We start from the raw sequence: 22,603 nt of genomic DNA, 5'->3' as shown, positions 1-22,603 counted from the left end.
ACCATGTACTGGTGACTTCTAATGCTTAATTAAGCATATACTAATGCTTGCAGTGATCCTTGGGCTCATTTGTAAGAGTTCTAGTTACTGATTGCTTGTGTAATTCATTTATCTGAATAACTTATCATGATTTAATGGATAAATGAGATGAACTGCTTGCAGTAATGAATCTTATGATTAATTTACTTGAGCTAGAAGGATGCCAACTATTGTTGGGGACCCTAGCTCTTCTTTGAACCCATTTGGGTGATGATATGTGTGCATGGCTTAGTGGTTTGGATGATTGTGTGGTTGAGGTGGCCTCAACAGTAATACTCTGTTTTGGTAGCTCCCACCTCTGGTGGTTTGTTGTGAATGGATAAATGGTTACTGGGTGATCATATTTGATTTCCAGTAGCTTTTGATGTTGAAAAATACTTGTAGAAAACATATATTTCTGCATATCTGATGGTTTTAAAAGGGCTAGTGTAGTCTGGGTATATTTGGGTAAGTATCTGGGATAGTTTTCCTTCCTATTTCCATTTGGAAGATGCTACCACTTGTCTGGTTGGCATAACCATGGACATAGGCTTTGATTGATCCCTGGTCCTTGCCATTTCTACCAGGTTACACTTGGTCTATGACCAAATGATGATCAAAACAGGGTTACTCCACCCTTTGTGTGCATGTGTGATCATGACTGTGCAGTTTGTGAACAAAACCATCTGGTTTGTTCATGATGATGTGTATACCTCACTCCAGCTCCTAGGTTTTGCTGATGTAGAGGATTTGCTTCTGGTTGATGTTCAAAGCTTGCCCTGCTCCTCCTGCTGGCTTATGATGCTTGATTTAATTCTGGTGGTTTTTAGGAGAGGTTGAAAAGCTCTGGTTGTTCTTCCTGTTCTTGCTGTTCTGGTTGTTCTTACCCTTGTGCCAATCCTGTCGATGAGAATCCAGGGTTTGCTGGTGAAAAGGTTTTATACTGTCTCCCTCTACCCTTCCTTGGTCGATAGCAGTGCTCTTCCAGGGTTCCTTGACACGCGTACAGCACGCGTCCGTTGGGAACCCCAAGAGGAAGGTGTGATGCGTACAACGGCAAGTTTTCCCTCAGTAAGAAACCAAGGTTTATCGAACCAGTAGGAGCCAAGAAGCACATTGAAGGTTGATGGCGGCGAGATGTAGTGCGGCGCAACACCAGGGATTCCGGCGCCAACGTGGAACCTGCACAACACAACCAAAGTACTTTGCCCCAACGAAACAGTGAGGTTGTCAATCTCACCGGCTTGCTGTAACAAAGGATTAGATGTATAGTGTGGATGATGATTGTTTGCAGAGAACAGTAGACCAAGTATTGCAGTAGATTGTATTCAGTATAAAAGAATGGACCGGGGTCCACTGTTCACTAGAGGTGTCTCTCCCATAAGATAAATAGCATGTTGGGTGAACAAATTATAGTTGGGCAATTGACAAATAGAGAGGGCATGACCATGCACATACATGATATGATGAGTATTGTGAGATTTAATTGGGCATTACGACAAAGTACATAGACCGCTATCCAGCATGCATCTATGCCTAAAAAGTCCACCTTCAGGTTATCATTCGAACCCCTTCCAGTATTAAGTTGCAAACAACAGACAATTGCATTAAGTATGGTGCGTAATGTAATCAATAACTACATCCTCAGACATAGCATCAATGTTTTATCCCCAGTGGCAACAGCACATCCATAACCTTAGAGGTTTCTCTCACTCCCCCAGATTCACGGAGACATGAACCCACTATCGAGCATAAATACTCCCTCTTGGAGTTACAAGCATCAACTTGGCCAAAGCATCTACTAGTAACGGAGAGCATGCAAGATCATAAACAACACATAGATAGATTGATAATCAACATAACATGGTATTCACTATTCATCGGATCCCAACAAATACAACATATAGCATTACAGATAGATGATCTTGATCATGTTAGGCAGCTCACAAGATCCGACAATGAAGCACATAAGGAGAAGACAACCATCTAGCTACTGCTATGGACCCATAGTCCAGGGGTGAACTACTCACTCATCACTCCGGAGGCGACCATGGCGGTGTAGAGTCCTCCGGGAGATGAATCCCCTCTCCGGCAGGGTGCCGGAGGCGATCTCCTGAATCCCCCGAGATGGGATTGGCGGCGGCGGCGTCTCTGGAAGGTTTTCCGTATCGTGGCTCTCGGTACTGGGGGTTTCGCGACGAAGGCTATTTGTAGGCGGAAGGGCAGAGTCGGGAGAGTCACGAGGGGTCCACACGCTAGGGTGGCGCGGCCAGGGCTTGGGCCGTGCCGCCCTACTGTGGCGCCGCCTCGTGGCCCCACTTCGTCTTCTCTCCGGTCTTCTGGAAGCTTCGTGGCAAAATAGGCCCCTGGGCGTTGATTTCGTCCAATTCCGAGAATATTTCTTTACTAGGATTTCTGAAACCAAAAACAGCAGAAAACAGCAACTGGCTCTTCGGCATCTCGTTAATAGGTTAGTGCCGGAAAATGCATAAATATGACATAAAGTATGCATAAAACATGTAGATATCATCAATAATGTGGCATGGAACATAAGAAATTATCGATACGTCGGAGACGTATCAGCATCCCCAAGCTTAGTTTCTGCTCGTCCCGAGCAGGTAAACGATAACAAAGATAATTTCTGGAGTGATGATGTCTACGCCCCCTCCTTTTCCTGTAGACAGTGTTGGGCCTCCAAGAGCAGAGGTTTGTAGAACAGCAGCAAGTTTCCCTTAAGTGGATCACCCAAGGTTTATCGAACTCAGGGAGGAAGAGGTCAAAGATATCCCTCTCATGCAACCCTGCAACCACAAAGCAAGAAGTCTCTTGTGTCCCCAACACACCTAATAGGTGCACTAGTTCGGCGAAGAGATAGTGAAATACAGGTGGTATGAATATATAGTAGCAGTAGCAACGGCACCAGAAAAGTACTTTGCCCAGGACAGTAAACAAGCAGTAGTAGCGCAGCAGTAGTAACGCAGTAAAACAGTAAACAAGCAGCGATAGCAGTATTTAGGAACAAGGCCTAGTGATCATACTTTCACTAGTGGACACTCTCAACATTGATCACATAACAGAATAGATAAATGCATACTCTACACTCTTTTGTTGGATGATGAACACCATTGCGTAGGATTACACGAACCCTCAATGCCGGAGTTAACAAGCTCCACAATTCAATGTTCATATTTAAATAACCTTAGAGTGCATGAAAGATCAACACGACTAAACCAAGTACTAACATAGTATGCACACTATCACCTTCACACTATGTAGGAGGAATAGATCACATCAATACCATCATAGCAATAGTTAACTTCATAATCTACAAGAGATCATAATCATAGCCTACGCCAAGTACTAACACGGATGCACACACTGTCACCATTACACCGTGCAGGAGGAATAAAACTACTTTAATAACATCACTAGAGTAGCACATAGAATAGTAGTGATACAAAACACATTGCAATCATAAAGAGATATAAATAAGCACTTCACTATGCCATTCATAACAGTGAATAAGTCTTCTGTGAAATATAGCCTAAGAGACCCACACGGTGCACACACTGTCACCTTTACACACGTGGGACAAGGAGTCTCCGGAGATCACATAAGTAAAATTCACTTGACTAGCATAACGACATCTAGATTACAAGCATCATCATATGGATCTCGATCATGTAAGGCAGCTCATGAGATCATTGTATTGAAGTACATAGGGAGAGAGATGAACCACATAGCTACCGGTACAGCCCCATGCCTCGATGGAGAACTACTCCCTCCTCATGGGAGACAGCAGCGGTGATGAAGATGGCGGTGGTGTCGATGGAGAAGCCTTCCGGGGGCACTTCCCCGTCCCGGCGGCGTGCCGGAACAGAGACTCCTGTCCCCCAGATCTTGGCTTCGCGATGGCGGCGGCTCTGGAAGGTTTCTCGTACCTTGGCTTTTCCGTATCGAGGTTTTAGGTCCAGGGGCTTTATATAGGCGAAGAGGCGGCGTCAGGAGGTCGAAGGGGCGCCGACACTATAGGGGGGCGCGAGCCCCCCCTTGGCCGCGCCGGCCTAGGGTTTGGTGGGCCTGTGCCCCCTCTCTGGCGGTTCTCGGGTGTTCTGGATGCTTCGGGCAAAATAGGAACCTGGGCGTTGATTTCGTCCGATTTCGAGAATATTTCTTTACTAGGATTTCTGAAACCAAAAACAGCAGAAAACAGGAACTGGCCCTTCGGCATCTCGTCAATAGGTTAGTTCCAGAAAATGCACGAATACGACATAAAGTGTGCATAAAACATGTAGATATCATCAATAATGTGGCATGGAACATAAGAAATTATCGATACGTCGGAGACGTATCAGCATCCCCAAGCTTAGTTTCTGCTCGTCCCGAGCAGGTAAACGATAACAAAGATAATTTCTGGAGTGACATGCCATCATAAACTTGATCATATTGTAAACATATGTAATGAATGCAGCGATCAAAACAATGTATATGACATGAGTAAACAAGTGAATCATACAGCAAAGACTTTTCATGAATAGTACTTAAAGACAAGCATCAATAAGTCTTGCATAAGAGTTAACTCATAAAGCAATAATTCATAGTAAAGCATTGAAGCAACACATAGGAAGATTAAGTTTCAGCGGTTGCTTTCAACTTGTAACATGTATATCTCATGGATATTGTCAACATAGAATAATATAACAAGTGCAATGTGCAAATATGTAGGAATCAATGCACAGTTCACACAAGTGTTTGCTTCTTGAGGTGGAGAGAAATAGGTGAACTGACTGAACATAAAAGTAAAAAGAATGGTCCTCCATAGAGGAAAAGCATCGATTGCTATATTTGTGCTAGAGCTTTTATTTTGAAAACATGAAACAATTTTGTCAACGGTAGTAATAAAGCATATGAGTTATGTAAATTATATCTTACAAGTTGCAAGCCTCATGCATAGTATACTAATAGTGCCCGCACCTTGTCCTAATTAGCTTGGACTACCGGGATCATCGCAATGCACATGTTTTAACCAAGTGTCACAAAGGGGTACCTCTATGCCGCCTGTACAAAGGTCTAAGGAGAAAGCTCGCATTGGATTTCTCGCTATTGATTATTCTCAACTTAGACATCCATACCGGGACAACATAGACAACAGATAATGGACTCCTCTTTTATGCATAAGCATGTAGCAACAATTAATTTTCTCATATGAGATTGAGGATATATGTCCAAAACTGAAACTTCCACCATGGATCATGGCTTTAGTTAGCGGCCCAATGTTCTTCTCTAACAATATGCATGCTCTAACCATAAGGTGGTAGATCTCCCTTACTTCAGACAAGACGAACATGCATAGCAACTCACATGATATTCAACAAAGAGTAGTTGATGGCGTCCCCAGTGAACATGGTTATCGCACAACGAGCAACTTAATAAGAGATAAAGTGCATAAGTACATATTCAATACCACAATAGTTTTTAAGCTATTTGTCCCATGAGCTATATATTGTAAAGGTGAAGAATGGAAATTTAAAGGTAGCACTCAAGCAATTTACTTTGGAATGGCGGAGAAATACCATGTAGTAGGTAGGTATGGTGGACACAAATGGCATAGTGGTTGGCTCAAGTATTTGGATGCATGAGAAGTATTCCCTCTCGATACAAGGTTTAGGCTAGCAAGGCTATTTGAAACAAACACAAGGATGAAGCGGTGCAGCAAAACTCTCATAAAAGACATATTGAAAACATTATAAGACTCTACACCGTCTTCCTTGTTGTTCAAACTCAATACTAGAAATTATCTAGACTTTAGAGAGACCAAATATGCAAACCAAATTTTAGCATGCTCTATGTATTTCTTCATTAATAGGTGCAAAGTATATGATGCAAGAGCTTAAACATGAGCACAACAATTGCCAAGTATCACATTATCCAAGACATTATAGCAATTACTACATGTATCATTTTCCAATTCCAACCACATAACAATTTAACGAAGAAGAAACTTCGCCATGAATACTATGAGTAGAAACTAAGGACATACTTGTCCATATGCAACAGCGGAGCGTGTCTCTCTCCCACACAAGCATTTATTCAAACAAAACAAAAACAAAAACAAACCGACGCTCCAAGTAAAGTACATAAGATGTGACCGAATAAAAATATAGTTTCAAGAGAAGGAACCTGATAATTTGTCGATGAAGAAGGGGATGCCTTGGGCATCCCCAAGCTTAGATGCTTGAGTATTCTTGAAATATGCAGGGGTGAACCACCGGGGCATCCCCAAGCTTAGACTTTTCACTCTTCTTGATCATAGTGTATCATCCTCCTCTCTTGACCCTTGAAAACTTCCTCCACACCAAACTCGAAACAACTCATTAGCGGGTTAGTGCATAATAAAAATTCACATGTTCAGAGGTGGCACAATCATTCTTAACACTTCTGGACATTGTCCAAAGCTACTGGAAGACAATGGAACAAAGAAATCCATCCCACATAGTAAAAGAGGCAATGCAAAATAAAATGCAGAATCTGTCAAAACAGAACAGTCCATAAAGACGAATTTTAAAAGGGCACCAGACTTGCTCAAATGAAAATGCTCAAATTGAATGAAAGTTGCGTACATATCTGAGGATCACTCACGTAAATTGGCATAATTTTCTGAGTTGCCTACAGAGAATTTTGCCCAGATTCGTGACAGCAAAGAAATCTGTTTCTGCGCAGTAATCCAAATCTAGTATGAACCTTACTATCAACGACTTTACTTGGCACAACAAAACACAAAACTAAGATAAGGAGAGGTTGCTACAGTAGTAAACAACTTCCAAGACACAAATATAAAACAAAGTACTGTAGCAAAATAACACATGGGTTATCTCCCAAGAAGTTCTTTCTTTATAGCCGTTAAGATGGGCTCAACAGTTTTAATGATGCACTCGCAAGAAATAGTATTTGAAGCAAAAGAGAGCATCAAGAGGCAAATTCAAAACACATTTAAGTCTAACATGCTTCCTATGAAAAGGAATCTTGTAAATAAACAAGTTCAAGAAGCATAATGCAACAAGCATAGAAAGATAAAACAAGTGCAGCTTCAAGATTTTCAGCAAAAAGAGAGGTGTTTTAGTAACATGAAAATTTCTACAACCATATTTTCCTCTCTCATAATAATGTCCAGTAGCATCATGAGAAAACTCAACTATATAACTATCAAATGAAACATTCTTATCATGAGTCTCATGCATAAAATTATTACTCTCCACATAAGCATAATCAATTTTAGTAGTTGTAGTGGGAGCAAATTCAACAAAGTAGCTATCATTATTATTCTCATCATCAAATATAGGAGGCATATTGTAAGCATAATCAAATTTATCCTCCATAACAGGTGGCACCAAAAGACTACTATCATTATAATCATCATAAATAGGAGGCAAAGTATCATCAAAGTAAATTTTCTCCTCCATGCCCGGGGGACTAAAAATATCATGCTCATCAAAACCAGCTTCCCCAAGCTTAGAATTTTCCATAGCATTAGCAACAATAGTGTTCAAAGCATTCATATTAATAACATTCCCATTAGCATGCATATAAAGTTCCATGGGTTTTTTAATTTTCTCTTCAAACACATCATGTCCTAATTCAAGATAAAGTTCATAAAGATCTCTCATATTTTTGTTGTTTTCCATTATGCCTAACTAGTGTAAACAAGAAACAAAAAGTTGCAATTGCAGGATCTAAAGGAAATAGCTTCGAGCACAAACACAATGGCGCCAGAAAAGTACTTAACCTGGAACCGAAGTATGAGTGCCTTTTACCTTTCCTCCCCGGCAACGGCGCCAGAAAATAGCTTGATGTCTACGCCCCCTCCTTTTCCTGTAGACAGTGTTGGGCCTCCAAGAGCAGAGGTTTGTAGAACAGCAGCAAGTTTCCCTTAAGTGGATCACCCAAGGTTTATCGAACTCAGGGAGGAAGAGGTCAAAGATATCCCTCTCATGCAACCCTGCAACCACAAAGCAAGAAGTCTCTTGTGTCCCCAACACACCTAATAGGTGCACTAGTTCGGCGAAGAGATAGTGAAATACAGGTGGTATGAATATATAGTAGCAGTAGCAACGGCACCAGAAAAGTGCTTTGCCCAGGACAGTAAACAAGCAGTAGTAGCGCAGCAGTAGTAACGCAGTAAAACAGTAAACAAGCAGCGATAGCAGTATTTAAGAACAAGGCCTAGGGATCATACTTTCACTAGTGGACACTCTCAACATTGATCACATAACAGAATAGATAAATGCATACTCTACACTCTTTTGTTGGATGATGAACACCATTGCGTAGGATTACACGAACCCTCAATGCCGGAGTTAACAAGCTCCACAATTCAATGTTCATATTTAAATAACCTTAGAGTGCATGAAAGATCAACACGACTAAACCAAGTACTAACATAGTATGCACACTGTCACCTTCACACTATGTAGGAGGAATAGATCACATCAATACCATCATAGCAATAGTTAACTTCATAATCTACAAGAGATCATAATCATAGCCTACGCCAAGTACTAACACGGATGCACACACTGTCACCATTACACCGTGCAGGAGGAATAAAACTACTTTAATAACATCACTAGAGTAGCACATAGAATAGTAGTGATACAAAACACATTGCAATCATAAAGAGATATAAATAAGCACTTCACTATGCCATTCATAACAGTGAATAAGTATTCTGTGAAATATAGCCTAAGAGACCCACACGGTGCACACACTGTCACCTTTACACACGTGGGACAAGGAGTCTCCGGAGATCACATAAGTAAAATTCACTTGACTAGCATAACGACATCTAGATTACAAGCATCATCATATGGATCTCGATCATGTAAGGCAGCTCATGAGATCATTGTATTGAAGTACATAGGGAGAGAGATGAACCACATAGCTACCGGTACAGCCCCAAGCCTCGATGGAGAACTACTCCCTCCTCATGGGAGACAGCAGCGGTGATGAAGATGGCGGTGGTGTCGATGGAGAAGCCTTCCGGGGGCACTTCCCCGTCCCGGCGGCGTGCCGGAACAGAGACTCCTGTCCCCCAGATCTTGGCTTCGCGATGGCGGCGGCTCTGGAAGGTTTCTCGTACCGTGGCTTTTCCGTATCAAGGTTTTAGGTCCAGGGGCTTTATATAGGCAAAGAGGCGGCGTCAGGAGGTCAAAGGGGCGCCGACACTATAGTGGGGTGCGGGCCCCCCCTTGGCCGCGCCGGCCTAGGGTTTGGTGGGCCTGTGCCCCCTCTCTGGCGGTTCTCGGGTGTTCTGGATGCTTCCGGGCAAAATAGGAACCTGGGCGTTGATTTCGTCCGATTCCGAGAATATTTCTTTACTAGGATTTCTGAAACCAAAAACAGCAGAAAACAGGAACTGGCCCTTCGGCATCTCGTCAATAGGTTAGTTCCAAAAAATGCACGAATACGACATAAAGTGTGCATAAAACATGTAGATATCATCAATAATGTGCCATGGAACATAAGAAATTATCGATACGTCGGAGACGTATCAAGTGACATGCCATCATAACCTTGATCATACTATTGTAAGCATATGTAATGAATGCAGCGATCAAAACAATGTAAATGACATGAGTAAACAAATGAATCATATAGCAAAGACTTTTCATGAATAGTACTTCAAGACAAGCATCAATAAGTCTTGCATAAGAGTTAACTCATAAAGCAATAATTCAAAGTAAAGACATTGAAGCAACACAAAGGAAGATTAAGTTTCAGCGGTTGCTTTCAACTTATAACATGTATATCTCATGGATAGTTGTCAATGTAAAGTAATATAACAAGTGCAATATGCAAGTATGTAGGAATCAATGCACAGTTCACACAAGTGTTTGCTTCTTGAGGTGGAGAGAAATAGGTGAACTGACTCAACAATAAAAGTAGAAGAATGGCCCTTCGCAGAGGGAAGCATTGATTGCTATATTTGTGCTAGAGCTTTGGTTTTGAAAACAAGAAACAATTTTGTCAACGGTAGTAATAAAGCATATGTGTTATGTAAATTATATCTTACAAGTTGCAAGCCTCATGCATAGTATACTAATAGTGCCCGCACCTTGTCCTAATTAGCTTGGATTACCTGGATTATCATCGCAATGCACATGTTTTAACCAAGTGTCACAAAGGGGTACCTCTATGCCGCCTGTACAAAGGTCTAAGGAGAAAGCTCGCATTGGATTTCTCGCTTTTGATTATTCTCAACTTAGACATCCATACCGGGACAACATAGACAACAGATAATGGACTCCTCTTTTATGCATAAGCATGTAGCAACAATTAATTTTCTCATATGAGATTGAGGATATATGTCCAAAACTGAAACTTCCACCATGGATCATGGCTTTAATTAGCGGCCCAATGTTCTTCTCTAACATTATGCATGCTCTAACCATTAAATAAGTGGTAAATCCCCCTTACTTCAGACAAGACGGACATGCATAGCAACTCACATGATATTCAACAAAGAGTAGTTGATGGCGTCCCCAGGAACATGGTTATCGCACAACAAACAACTTAATAAGAGATAAAGTGCATAAGTACATATTCAATACCACAATAGTTTTTAGGCTATTTGTCCCATGAGCTATATATTGTAAAGGTAGAGAATGGAAATTTAAAGGTAGCACTCAAGCAATTTACTTTGGAATGGCGGAGAAATACCATGTAGTAGGTAGGTATGGTGGACACAAATGGCATAGTGGTTGGCTCAAGTATTTTGGATGCATGAGAAGTATTCCCTCTCGATACAAGGTTTAGGCTAGCAAGGTTTATTTGAAACAAACACAAGGATGAAGCGGTGCAGCAAAACTCACATAAAAGACATATTGTAAACATTATAAAACTCTACACCGTCTTCCTTGTTGTTCAAACTCAATACTAGAAATTATCTAGACCTTAGAGAGACCAAATATGCAAACCAAATTTTAGCATGCTCTATGTATTTCTTCATTAATAGGTGCAAAGTATATGATGCAAGAGCTTAAACATGAGCACAACAATTGCCAAGTATCACATTATCCAAGACATTATAGCAATTACTACATGTATCATTTTCCAATTCCAACCATATAACAATTTAACGAAGAAGATTCAACCTTCGCCATGAATACTATGAGTAAAGCCTAAGGACATACTTGTCCATATGCAACAGCGGAGCATGTCTCTCTCCCACACAATGAATGCTAGGATCCATTTTATTCAAACAAAACAAAAAACAAAAACAAACAGACGCTCCAAGCAAAGTGCATAAGATGTGATGGAATAAAAATATAGTTTCAGGGGAGGAACCTGATAATGTTGTCGATGAAGAAGGGGATGCCTTGGGCATCCCCAAGCTTAGACACTTGAGTCTTCTTGATATATGCAGGGGTGAACCACCGGGGCATCCCCAAGCTTAGAGCTTTCACTCTCCTTGATCATATTGTATCATCTTCCTCTCTTGATCCTTGAAAACTTCCTCCACACCAAACTCAAAACAACTCATTAGAGAGTTAGTGCACAATAAAATATACATGTTCAGAGGTGACATAATCATTCTTAATACTTCTGGACATGACACAAAGCTACTGAAAGTTAATGGAATCGAAAAATCCATCAAGCATGGCAAAACAGGCAATGCGAAATAAAAGGCGGACTCTGTCAAAACAGAAAAGTTCGTAAAGACGAATTTTATTGAGGCACCAGACTTGCTCAAATGAAAATGCTCAAATTGAATGAAAGTTGCGTACATATCTGAGGATCACTCACGTAAATTGGCATAATTTTCTGAGTTATCTACAGAGAATTAGGCCCAGATTCGTGACAGCAAAGAAATCTATTTCTGCGCAGTAATCCAAATCTAGTATGATCCTTACTATCAACGACTTTACTTGGCACAACAATGCACAAAACTAAGATAAGGAGAGGTTGCTACAGTGGTAACAACTTCCAAAACTCAAATATAAAATAAAGGTAATGTAGTAAAAACATGGGTTGTCTCCCATAAGCGCTTTTCTTTAACGCCTTTCAGCTAGGCGCAGAAAGTGTATATCAAGTGTTATCAAGAGACGAAGCATAAACATCATAATTTGTTCTAATAATAGAATCAAAAGTTAACTTCATTCTCTTTCTAGGGAAGTGTTCCATACCTTTCTTGAGAGGAAACTGATATTTAATATTACGTTCCTTCATATCAATGATAGCACCAACAGTTCGAAAAAAAGGTCTTCCCAATATAATGGGACAAGATGCATTGCATTCAATATCCAAGACAAAAAAATCAACGGGGACAAGGTTATTGTTAACGGTAATGCGAACATTATCAACTCTCCCCAAAGGTTTCTTTGTAGAATGATCAGCAAGATTAACATCCAAATAACAATTTTTCAATGGTGGCAAGTCAAGCATATTATAGATTTTCTTAGGCATAACGGAAATACTTGCACCAAGATCACATAAAGCATTACAATCAAAGTCATTGACCTTCATCTTAATGATGGGCTCCCAACCATCCTCTAGCTTCCTAGGAATAGAAGCTTCGCGTTCTAGTTTCTCTTCTCTAGCTTTTATGAGAGCATTTGTAATATGTTTCGTGAAAGCCAAATTTATAGCACTAGCATTAGGACTTTTAGCAAGTTTTTGTAAGAACTTTATAACTTCAGAGATGTGGCAATCATCAAAATCCAAACCATTATAATCTAAAGCAATGGAATCATCATCCCCAATGTTGGAAAAAATTTCAGCAGTTTTATCACAGGCAGTTTCAGCAGTTTTAGTAGTTTCAGGTAGTTTTTCGCGCTTTGCATTTGAAGTGGAAACATTGCTAACACCAATTCTTTTACCATTATTAGTAGGAGGTGCAGCAACATGTGTAGCATTAGCATTACTAGTGGTGGTAATAGTCCAAACTCTAGCTATATTATCTTCTTTTTCATTTTCTTCTCTTTCCCACCTAGCACGCAATTCGGCCATCAATCTTATATTCTCATTAATTCTAACTTGGATGGCATTTGCTGTAGTAACAATCTTATTATTATGATTTTCATGAGGCATAACTTCCGATTTCAAAAGATCAACATCAGCAGCAAGACTATCGACTTTAGAAGCAAGTATATCAATTTTCCCAAGCTTTTCTTCAACAGATTTGTTAAAAGCAGTTTGTGTACTAATAAATTCCTTAAGCATAGCTTCAAGTCCAGGGGGTGTGTTCCTATTATTGTTGTAAGAATTCCCATAAGAATTACCATAGCCGTTGCCATTATTATAAGGATATGGCCTATAGTTGTTACTAGAATTGTTCCGGTAAGCATTGTTGTTGAAATTATTATTTTTAATGTAATTGACATCAACATGTTCTTCTTCAGCAACCAATGAAGCTAACGGAATATTATTAGGATCAACATTAGTCCTATCATTCACAAGCATAGACATAATAGCATCAATCTTATCACTCAAGGAAGAGGTTTCTTCGACAGAATTTACCTTCTTACCTTGTGGAGCTCTTTCCGTGTGCCATTCAGAGTAATTGATCATCATATTATCAAGAAGCTTTGTTGCTTCACCAAGAGTGATGGACATAAAGGTACCTACAGCAGCTGAATCCAATAGGTTCCGTGAAGAAAAATTCAGTCCTGCATAAAAGGTTTGGATGATCATCCAAGTAGTCAGTCCATGGGTTGGGCAATTTTTAACCAAAGATTTCATTCTTTCCCATGCTTGTGCAACATGCTCATTATCCAATTTTTTAAAATTCATTATGCTACTCCTCAAAGATATAATTTTAGCAGGGGGATAATATCTACCAATAAAAGCATCCTTGCATTTAGTCCATGAATCAATACTATTCTTAGGCAGAGATAGCAACCAATCTTTAGCTCTTCCTCTTAATGAGAAAGGGAACAATTTTAATTTTATTATGTCACCATCTACATCTTTATACTTTTGCATTTCACACAATTCAACAAAATTATTGAGATGGACAACAGCATCATCAGAACTAACACCAGAAAATTGCTCTCGCATAACAAGATTCAAGAAAGGTGTTTAATTTCAAAGAATTCTGCTGTAGTAGCAGGTGGAGCAATAGGTGTGCATAAGAAATCATTATTATTTATGGTTGTGAAGTCACACAACTTAGTATTTTCAGGAGTACCCATTTTAGCAATAGTAAATAAAGCAAACTAGATAAAGTAAATGCAAGTAACTAATTTTTTGTGTGTTTTTGATATAGCAAACAAGATAGCAAGTAAAGTAAAACTAGCAACTAAATTTTTTTGTGTTTTGATTTAGTGCACCAAACAAAGTACTAAATAAAATAAAGCAAGACAAAAACAAAGTAAAGAGATTGGGATGTGGAGACTCCTCTTGCAGCGTGTCTTGATCTCCCCGGCAACGGCGCCAGAAAATCTGCTTGACACTCGTACAACACGCGTCCGTTGGGAACCCCAAGAGGAAGGTGTGATGCGTACAGCGGCAAGTTTTCCCTCAGTAAGAAACCAAGGTTTATCGAACCAGTAGGAGCCAAGAAGCACGTTGAAGGTTGATGGCGGCGAGATGTAGTGCGGCGCAACACCAGGGATTCCGGCGCCAACGTGGAACCTGCACAACACAACCAAAGTACTTTGCCCCAACGAAACAGTGAGGTTGTCAATCTCACCGGCTTGCTGTAACAAAGGATTAGATGTATAGTGTGGATGATGATTGTTTGCAGAGAACAGCAGAACAAGTATTGCAGTAGATTGTATTCAGTATAAAAGAATGGACCGGGGTCCACAGTTCACTAGAGGTGTCTCTCCCATAAGATAAATAGCATGTTGGGTGAACAAATTACAGTTGGGCAATTGACAAATAGAGAGGGCATGACCATGCACATACATGATATGATGAGTATTGTGAGATTTAATTGGGCATTACGACAAAGTACATAGACCGCTATCCAGCATGCATCTATGCCTAAAAAGTCCACCTTCAGGTTATCATCCGAACCCCTTCCAGTATTAAGTTGCAAACAACAGACAATTGCATTAAGTATGGTGCGTAATGTAATCAATAACTACATCCTCAGACATAGCATCAATGTTTTATCCCTAGTGGCAACATCACATCCATAACCTTAGAGGTTTCTCTCACTCCCCCAGATTCACGGAGACATGAACCCACTATCGAGCATAAATACTCCCTCTTGGAGTTACACGCATCAACTTGGCCAAAGCATCTACTAGTAACGGAGAGCATGCAAGATCATAAACAACACATAGATAGATTGATAATCAACATAACATGGTATTCACTATTCATCGGATCCCAACAAACACAACATATAGCATTACAGATAGATGATCTTGATCATGTTAGGTAGCTCACAAGATCCGACAATGAAGCACATAAGGAGAAGACAACCATCTAGCTACTGCTATGGACCCATAGTCCAGGGGTGAACTACTCACTCATCACTCCGGAGGCGACCATGGCGGTGTAGAGTCCTCCGGGAGATGAATCCCCTCTCCGGCAGGGTGCCGGAGGCGATCTCCTGAATCCCCCGAGATGGGATTGGCGGCGGCGGCGTCTCTGGAAGGTTTTCCGTATCGTGGCTCTCGGTACTGGGGGTTTCGCGACGAAGGCTATTTGTAGGCGGAAGGGCAGAGTAGGGAGAGTCACGAGGGGCCCACACGCTAGGGTGGCACGGCCAGGGCTTGGGCCGCGCCGCCCTACTGTGGCGCCGCCTCGTGGCCCCACTTCGTCTTCTCTCCGGTCTTCTGGAAGCTTCGTGGCAAAATAGGCCCCTGGGCGTTGATTTCGTCCAATTCCGAGAATATTTCTTTACTAGGATTTCTGAAACCAAAAACAGCAGAAAACAAACAACTGGCTCTTCGGCATCTCGTTAATAGGTTAGTGCCGGAAAATGCATAAATATGACATAAAGTATGCATAAAACATGTAGATATCATCAATAATGTGGCATGAAACATAAGAAATTATCGATACGTCGGAGACGTATCATTCCTCTCCCCTGGACTGTGTGTGCTGTGAGACATGCAGCTGACCTTGTGAGCTGCCTGTGTGTGTGTGGCTTGGAACTTGAGCTTTGGCATGCTCAGATCGGCAGAGTTGTGGTATTATCCACCAAATTTCCATTTCTTCTCTAATCTGCCAAGTGGCTTTGCCACTTGGCATAACCAATGTTTTTGCCTTTGTTGTTTCTTTTTGCAGGGTTAAAGAAGATGATCAAGATGATCTTCATCACTTTGATGATCAAGAATTCATGAAGAAATCTAGCTAGTAGTTTAGTTATTTGCACATCTTTGTAATTTTCCTTTTCCTTTTCATTTCTTGTAATTTCTATAAAGCGTTGTAATATTCATAATTCAATTTGGGATATTGTAAATTGTCAATGTATCTTATGTGATTATCAATAAAGCTCAAATTTCTCTAATGAACTTTAAATATGTGTGATATTCTTTTATATGTTTGTTATCTTTTTGTTTTAATGAATTTGAATTATGATATATTCAATTGATGTTTGAATTTTGAAATTCAAACATAACTTATTTGAATTCAATCATGCAACTTAAATTGAGATGCCATGTTCCCCTCTCTTCTCGAAAACCCTAATTGAGTTCATTGAGGTCTAAGCTTATCGCACTCCCGAAACCCTAACCCTGTGTGGTGTCGAGAGAGAAACTTGTCCCCATTCGATGCAGTTTTCTTTTAAAAGCGCGAAATTTTCCCAGATTTTACGATGCAATGCACATCCCTTTCTAAAATCTACCCCTCGATCGTCTCTAAACCTGGGACATTACAGAAATCCACTTCGACTCACGGGTGCATATGAACTCGTTGTGTGAAAATACATTTTGAAGTGTTAAAAAATTTAAAATAAAATTTTGCATCTATATCTAGACATTTTATGTTCATACATAAGTTTTCAGGAAAAAAAAGTTTGTTGTGTCTCATGTCAAAAAGATAAATTTTGATGCTCCAACACGATTAGGTACATTATATATTTTTTTATTTTTTTGTACATACCATATAAATGTTATTTTCCCACGAAAACTTATGTACGAACATAGAATGTCACGATGTACAGCAGAAATTTTATTTCAGATTTTTTTAATATTTTAAAATTTATTTTAAAATTATTTTGTATAATAGGTGCCTATGCACCTATGAGCCAAAACGCCATCTCCAGCCTTTTGTCTAAAAAACCAACAACGATATATAGTACTCTTTCTGTGTTTCTTGTGCGTGCAAAATCGTATCGAAGAATCTCAGGTGGCGCCTCTAGCTTGCACACAACATCACATCCATCATGGAGCAACGACCCTGACAATAGCACCCCACGCACGCGCACCCACGTTTCTTCAAAAAATAGATGAACACGACAACATGTCAACGATGCAGAAGGCTGCAGTGAAAAATATTCATGTACGATCCGGAGCATGCCAAGCCAAGGCCGGCGCGAACCCCGGATACCTACCCCCTCGGCCAAAGAGAAGGGTCGCTTCTTCAGTTCTTTCAACTTGAGGCGCGCGCTGTCGGCGACGCTGCTGCTGCGTGACACTCCGTGGTTTGCCCCTCTTCTACGAAGATACTAGACCGATCCTGCCTTGAGCACACACCCCACGCACGCGCACCCATGTTCAACAAATAAATGAAAACGCCAACATGTCCACCACGCAGAAGGCTCAGCGAAAAATATTCATATACGATCCGGAGTCCGGACCATGCCGTGAGATACTGAGATCACAAGAGAAGCAGAAGGCGACCGGACACCGCTGTTGACGGAGCTCACCCCGGATCCCTCCTCGGCTGCTGCGCTTCTCGGCACACGTCGTCTCTTCTTCTTCTCCGTGTTGGTACGCTCCTCGGCAGCGGCTTCGACAAGGACAGGGTACTTCTTCTCTCCTCCTAGAGCTTGATCCTTCTCACTCGCCTCCTTCGCTTCAGTCGCCACTCCATTCTGATGCGCAGATAACTCAGTACTCCCTGCGTCGTATGAGAGTTGTCATCTAAATTTAGACAAATCTAAGACAACATTCATGTGGCGGAGGGAGTAACAGTTCTGATCTTGCTCTTTCGGAAACAAAATGTAACTTGTGTAAGTAGTCGAAAACTGATGGATGCACCTGTGTCCGTAAGTAGTTGACTACACTGGCTTCGTCCACTCTTCACTCTCGACTCTCGAGTATGGGCCTATCTTCCCTGTAGCGTCAAATCTTTGGATTTGCAGCTAGCTATATTGTCTTTTGGTTCATAGTCGTTTTCGTCTTTATACTAACTCTCAAGCTAGCTACTGCATGTTCAAGCACAATTTTTTCACATTTCTCTGCCTTTGAAAAAGAAAATCGACTTCAGCAGAGTGAGTGCTCTTAATGGACATTTCTTCATGCTAGGGAGTGGGGACATGGGACTCCTGGACCTCTTCATCACGGCATGTGTGCCTGTTCTCAACACGCTCCTGGTTACCGGCTTCGGATCGTTCCTGGCAACTGACTTTGCTGGGATTCTGGGAAAAGAAGCAAGGAAGCATCTAAACTATGTAAGTCAGCAAGCGGCAGTGCCTGGCTCAAGTATATCTCTGTAAAATGCGGTAATTAAGACCAGCTAGCGATTTGGTCTACAATGATTAGTTGCTCTATAATGTTTCTGTCATAGTTCTGTTTTTTAGTACTAAAATAATCTGTCCTTGTGTGCCAAAAAAGTACTAATCTTCTGTCAAAACAAAAAAGTACTAATCTGTCCACTCATTTTCTAAATTATTTTTTCTCTATACAGGTGGTTTTTTATGTATTCAATCCATGTCTTGTCTCAATCAACTTGGCAAAAACAATCACCATGGAAACCATGGCCAAATTGTGAGTCTTCTTCACTTCACCTACTGTTGTGCAATGTTCGTTCATTATTAATGATCCATGGTACAGGTGGTTCATGCCAGTGAATGTTTTCTTCACTTTTATCTTCGGATTAATCTTCGGTTGGTTCGTGATAAAAGTCACCCGAGCCCCACCCAAGTTAAGAGGCCTCATTCTGGGTTGCTGTTCTTCTGGTAAATATTGTAGTACTACTTCTCCACCTTTCTTCTGAATTGTCAAATAATGACCATGCATGAACGTCCTACCGCGATCTGAGACATTTATTTTTGCGGTACAGAGCCTACAAACATTTATCTTGTATCTTGACAAGCTCAGTGTTCTGTGAACGAGTAGTTGTTTCATCCTATGCTTCTTGCATCAAACTAATTGGGCATGTAAAACAGTTAACTAGAACATGGAAGAAAAATCACAGATGCAGGATTTCAAACATTGGTAGAAGGAGCAAGCAGTGGACCAGATAATCAGTAACTGCACACTGTCCACCAAAGAAGTAGCCATCTGAGATCCTAGAAGCTAAAATATAAAACGGTCCCAATACTGGTTCAGAAGAGCTTAAGAGTGCAATAAAAGCACAGATGAGTTCGTCTATCAGTCTGACCGGATCATTGACGACCCCTTCTCATAATGTGTTTACTTGTACAAATAAGTTACTTCCCAGCACGGAAGAAATATAGCCATAGTACTGAACTAGTGATAACCGCATCTACCGGCCACCATTAATGTAACGAAGATGAGCGTGTGAGATCATGATACAAGTTCATAATTTACCGTGGAGATTTAAAAAATATTTGCATTGTCTTGGTGTAAAAAAGTAGTTGATGCAAAGGTTCAAATTTTCTATTGATGTCTAAACTTTGAAGTTACCTTGGTGATGGATCGAACTTGCGCAGCTCCACCTTGATTTTTTTTTTAATCTTCTTTCTATGCTGCCAGCTCAACGTAAAATTCTTTTGTTGACTTAGTTGGATGGATGCAGGCAATCTGGGCAATATTTTCCTCATAATCATTCCAGCTCTTTGCAAAGAGAAGGGAAGCCCGTTTGGAGCACCTGATGTTTGCCAGACTTATGGACTAGCCTACTCATCGCTCTCATTGGCGGTAAGAATAATTACATTCTTTGTTTTTCAGTATTTTGTCCACATCTTGGAAGCCTGTTGTGTTTGTTCGTCGAGGAAAATAATGCATCGTCTATGTTTTATTTTTCTGCAGATCGGTGCCATCGTTCTTTGGACGGGCGCGTACAATATTATTCGTGCAAACTCAGAAGTCACTGAAGGAGACGGTAAACCTCCCACGGCTCAAACAAAAGTTTCGGCTCCAGGAGGCACTCCGGGCGTAGTTTCAGAGACAAATTATTCGATCTTGAGTGATCATGTGGATGACTGCTCTCTCCCATTGATATCCAACGCAACTACAATCAAAACTAAGGTTTTTTTATTTTTCGCGAAAAAAGAAAGAAATCTAGACAAGTCATACAGTTCATTATAGTTTTGCTAAATTGCAGCACGTAAGATTTATATGTGCATATATAGGTCCCATTATCAGAGAGAGCAAAACGATTTGTATCATCGGTTTCTAACACAGTTGATCTGAAGAAGCTGTTTGCTCCTTCGACTATTTCAGTGGTACGCTAGTTTCAGAAACCACTGTTTTCAGCATGGCACCAACTTTCGTAAGTATTAGTGATTTGAATGGATCCTTTTTTGTAGATTGTCGGGTTTATAATTGGTGGAATACCTCTGCTTAGAAATGCTATGATTGGAGATAGCGCTCCACTTCGTGTCCTTAGTGAGTCGGCTGAATTAATCAGGTAATGCATTCACATTCAACAACAAAAATCTTGTTAACATAATTCATGTGGTTTCAACTTGTAGCCCTCGATTTTTAGATGTTGCCGATGTAGACGAGTTATTATGTTTGAGTCCATCCACATGTCTAATAGTAAATTTTCTTGGGCCTTTTCCTGCACAGCGGAGGAGCCATTCCATCTGTGACGCTGATCATGGGAGCGAATCTCATCACCGGTACCTAAGCTTCGCCCTGCTGTCTCGTCACACTGAAGCAGTAGCAGTGACAGTGATGTAGTAGTGAAAATTAATAAGACGAATCTTAGCCTGAAACACGGAATATTCATTTCTCCAGGTTTGCGAGGAGATGTGAGCGTCCCACGGGCGGTGATCGCCGGTGTCGTGGCCGTCAGGTTCGTCCTGCTGCCATTGATGGGCACCGTGCTTGTGAAAGTGGCCATCCGGCTCGGCGTCATCCAACCGGACCCTCTATACCAGTTCATCCTCCTGTTGCAGTACGCCGTCCCACCCGCCATGAACATCGGTCAGACATCTACTCATAGCCGGTGAACTGATTTTTTTTCTTCTGTTGGAGGGAATGTGGATTAGTGATCTGATTGGTGTGTGGTGTTGTACGTTGCTTTGGCAGGGACCATCACGCAGCTTTTTGGAGTGGGTGAAAGCGAGTGCTCGGTGATCTTCGTGTGGGTGTACGCGGTGGCGTCGGTTGCAGTGACGATGTGGTCTGCGTTCTTCATGTGGACCTTGTCTTGAGCATCTCCCATGTAGTAGTACGTCGGAGTCTCTGAAGCCGCGTTATACTAGAACAAGGGAAAGACCGGAGAGCCCAGCGAGCTAGTGACCATTCTATCTCATCTCCCTGAGTCGATCAGAACGCACAAGCTCAATTGAGTTGCTATAAAGCCTACATATTGTGGAAGATTTTTGTTACCGAGGATAAGTGAACACCTAACACATGTATATCATGAGTAAACTTTGCAATACGGTTATTAGTTGGCCGAGGATGATCGAAATTTAAACTTGGGGAGGTTGAGGAGTCCACCTTTTATTATTTCCTTAAGTTTAATCATACTATTCTCCAAATTTCTCATATTTTCCATTAGAGGCTGCATAATCACGAATTGGGTTCAAGATTGTCAAAAGCCTCTCTTTATTCAATACACATACAAATAATATGAATAGGTAGAAATTCCACCGGATTTGCACTATGAAATAAGTGTGGTGTTGTTTGCCCACTAAAAGAGGATTTAAGCTTTATTAGGTCACAAAGTTCCAAGAAATAACTTCCGGTCCACCATAGTGAAACACCTATCCCTCGTTGATATCAGGGTTGAAATCGGTTACCCTCCAGCGTATGACTTAAAGGGATCATGGTAGCTCTAATTGGGTTGTAAGGGTGACCTGTTGGAGTGGTATATTTCTTAATATGCTTGAAGTGTACAAATTTCTTATCGTTCTCATCAGGAAAGTGGCCGCTACCCATTGGCGGACCATTTGTTTTGTTACAATAACTAGCAGTGGCCCTCGCAGATGCAAGGGCAACATCTAAAACTATCCAGTAGATTTTCATAGATTATCCCAATTTTTATAGATTTTAATGGATCAATAACACAGTTTGAATTGTCAAGATCAATTCTTTTGTATTCTATTCACTCATAGTTATTACCAAACTATTTGTCTTAAAATATGTACTTATGATATGGAATTATACTTCAAAAATATAGTTATATATGGGATATAATGTAGTAAAATATTCTCTCTTCACCTAATCAGTAATGTAAACATGGGTATAGTTGGTTCACCGCTTCTCTTTGCTATATTATAATTTATATAGATTGTAGTCCAATGACCAATCTATTTTCTTACGCTACT

General features: G+C 40.8%; 1 protein-coding gene across 1 annotated transcript; it reads left to right on the top strand.

Moving 5' to 3' along the window:
• The first annotated feature begins 17,613 nt into the window (after window positions 1-17,613).
• LOC127302123 (protein PIN-LIKES 3) lies at window positions 17,614-21,772 on the top strand. Its single transcript, XM_051332480.2, has 11 exons — window positions 17,614-17,941; window positions 18,444-18,589; window positions 18,826-18,905; window positions 18,972-19,096; window positions 19,900-20,021; window positions 20,133-20,351; window positions 20,456-20,548; window positions 20,633-20,733; window positions 20,895-20,947; window positions 21,066-21,254; window positions 21,360-21,772. Exons 2-11 carry the CDS (start codon window positions 18,455-18,457, stop codon window positions 21,482-21,484), a joined length of 1,242 nt encoding a protein of 413 aa, XP_051188440.1. The 5' UTR covers window positions 17,614-17,941; window positions 18,444-18,454; the 3' UTR covers window positions 21,485-21,772.
• The last annotated feature ends 831 nt before the right edge of the window (window positions 21,773-22,603 follow it).

This window comes from Lolium perenne, chromosome 5, assembly GCF_019359855.2.
Source record: "Lolium perenne isolate Kyuss_39 chromosome 5, Kyuss_2.0, whole genome shotgun sequence".
NCBI classification, from domain to species: domain Eukaryota; kingdom Viridiplantae; phylum Streptophyta; class Magnoliopsida; order Poales; family Poaceae; genus Lolium; species Lolium perenne.
This window is presented reverse-complemented; position numbering and strand designations above follow the sequence as displayed.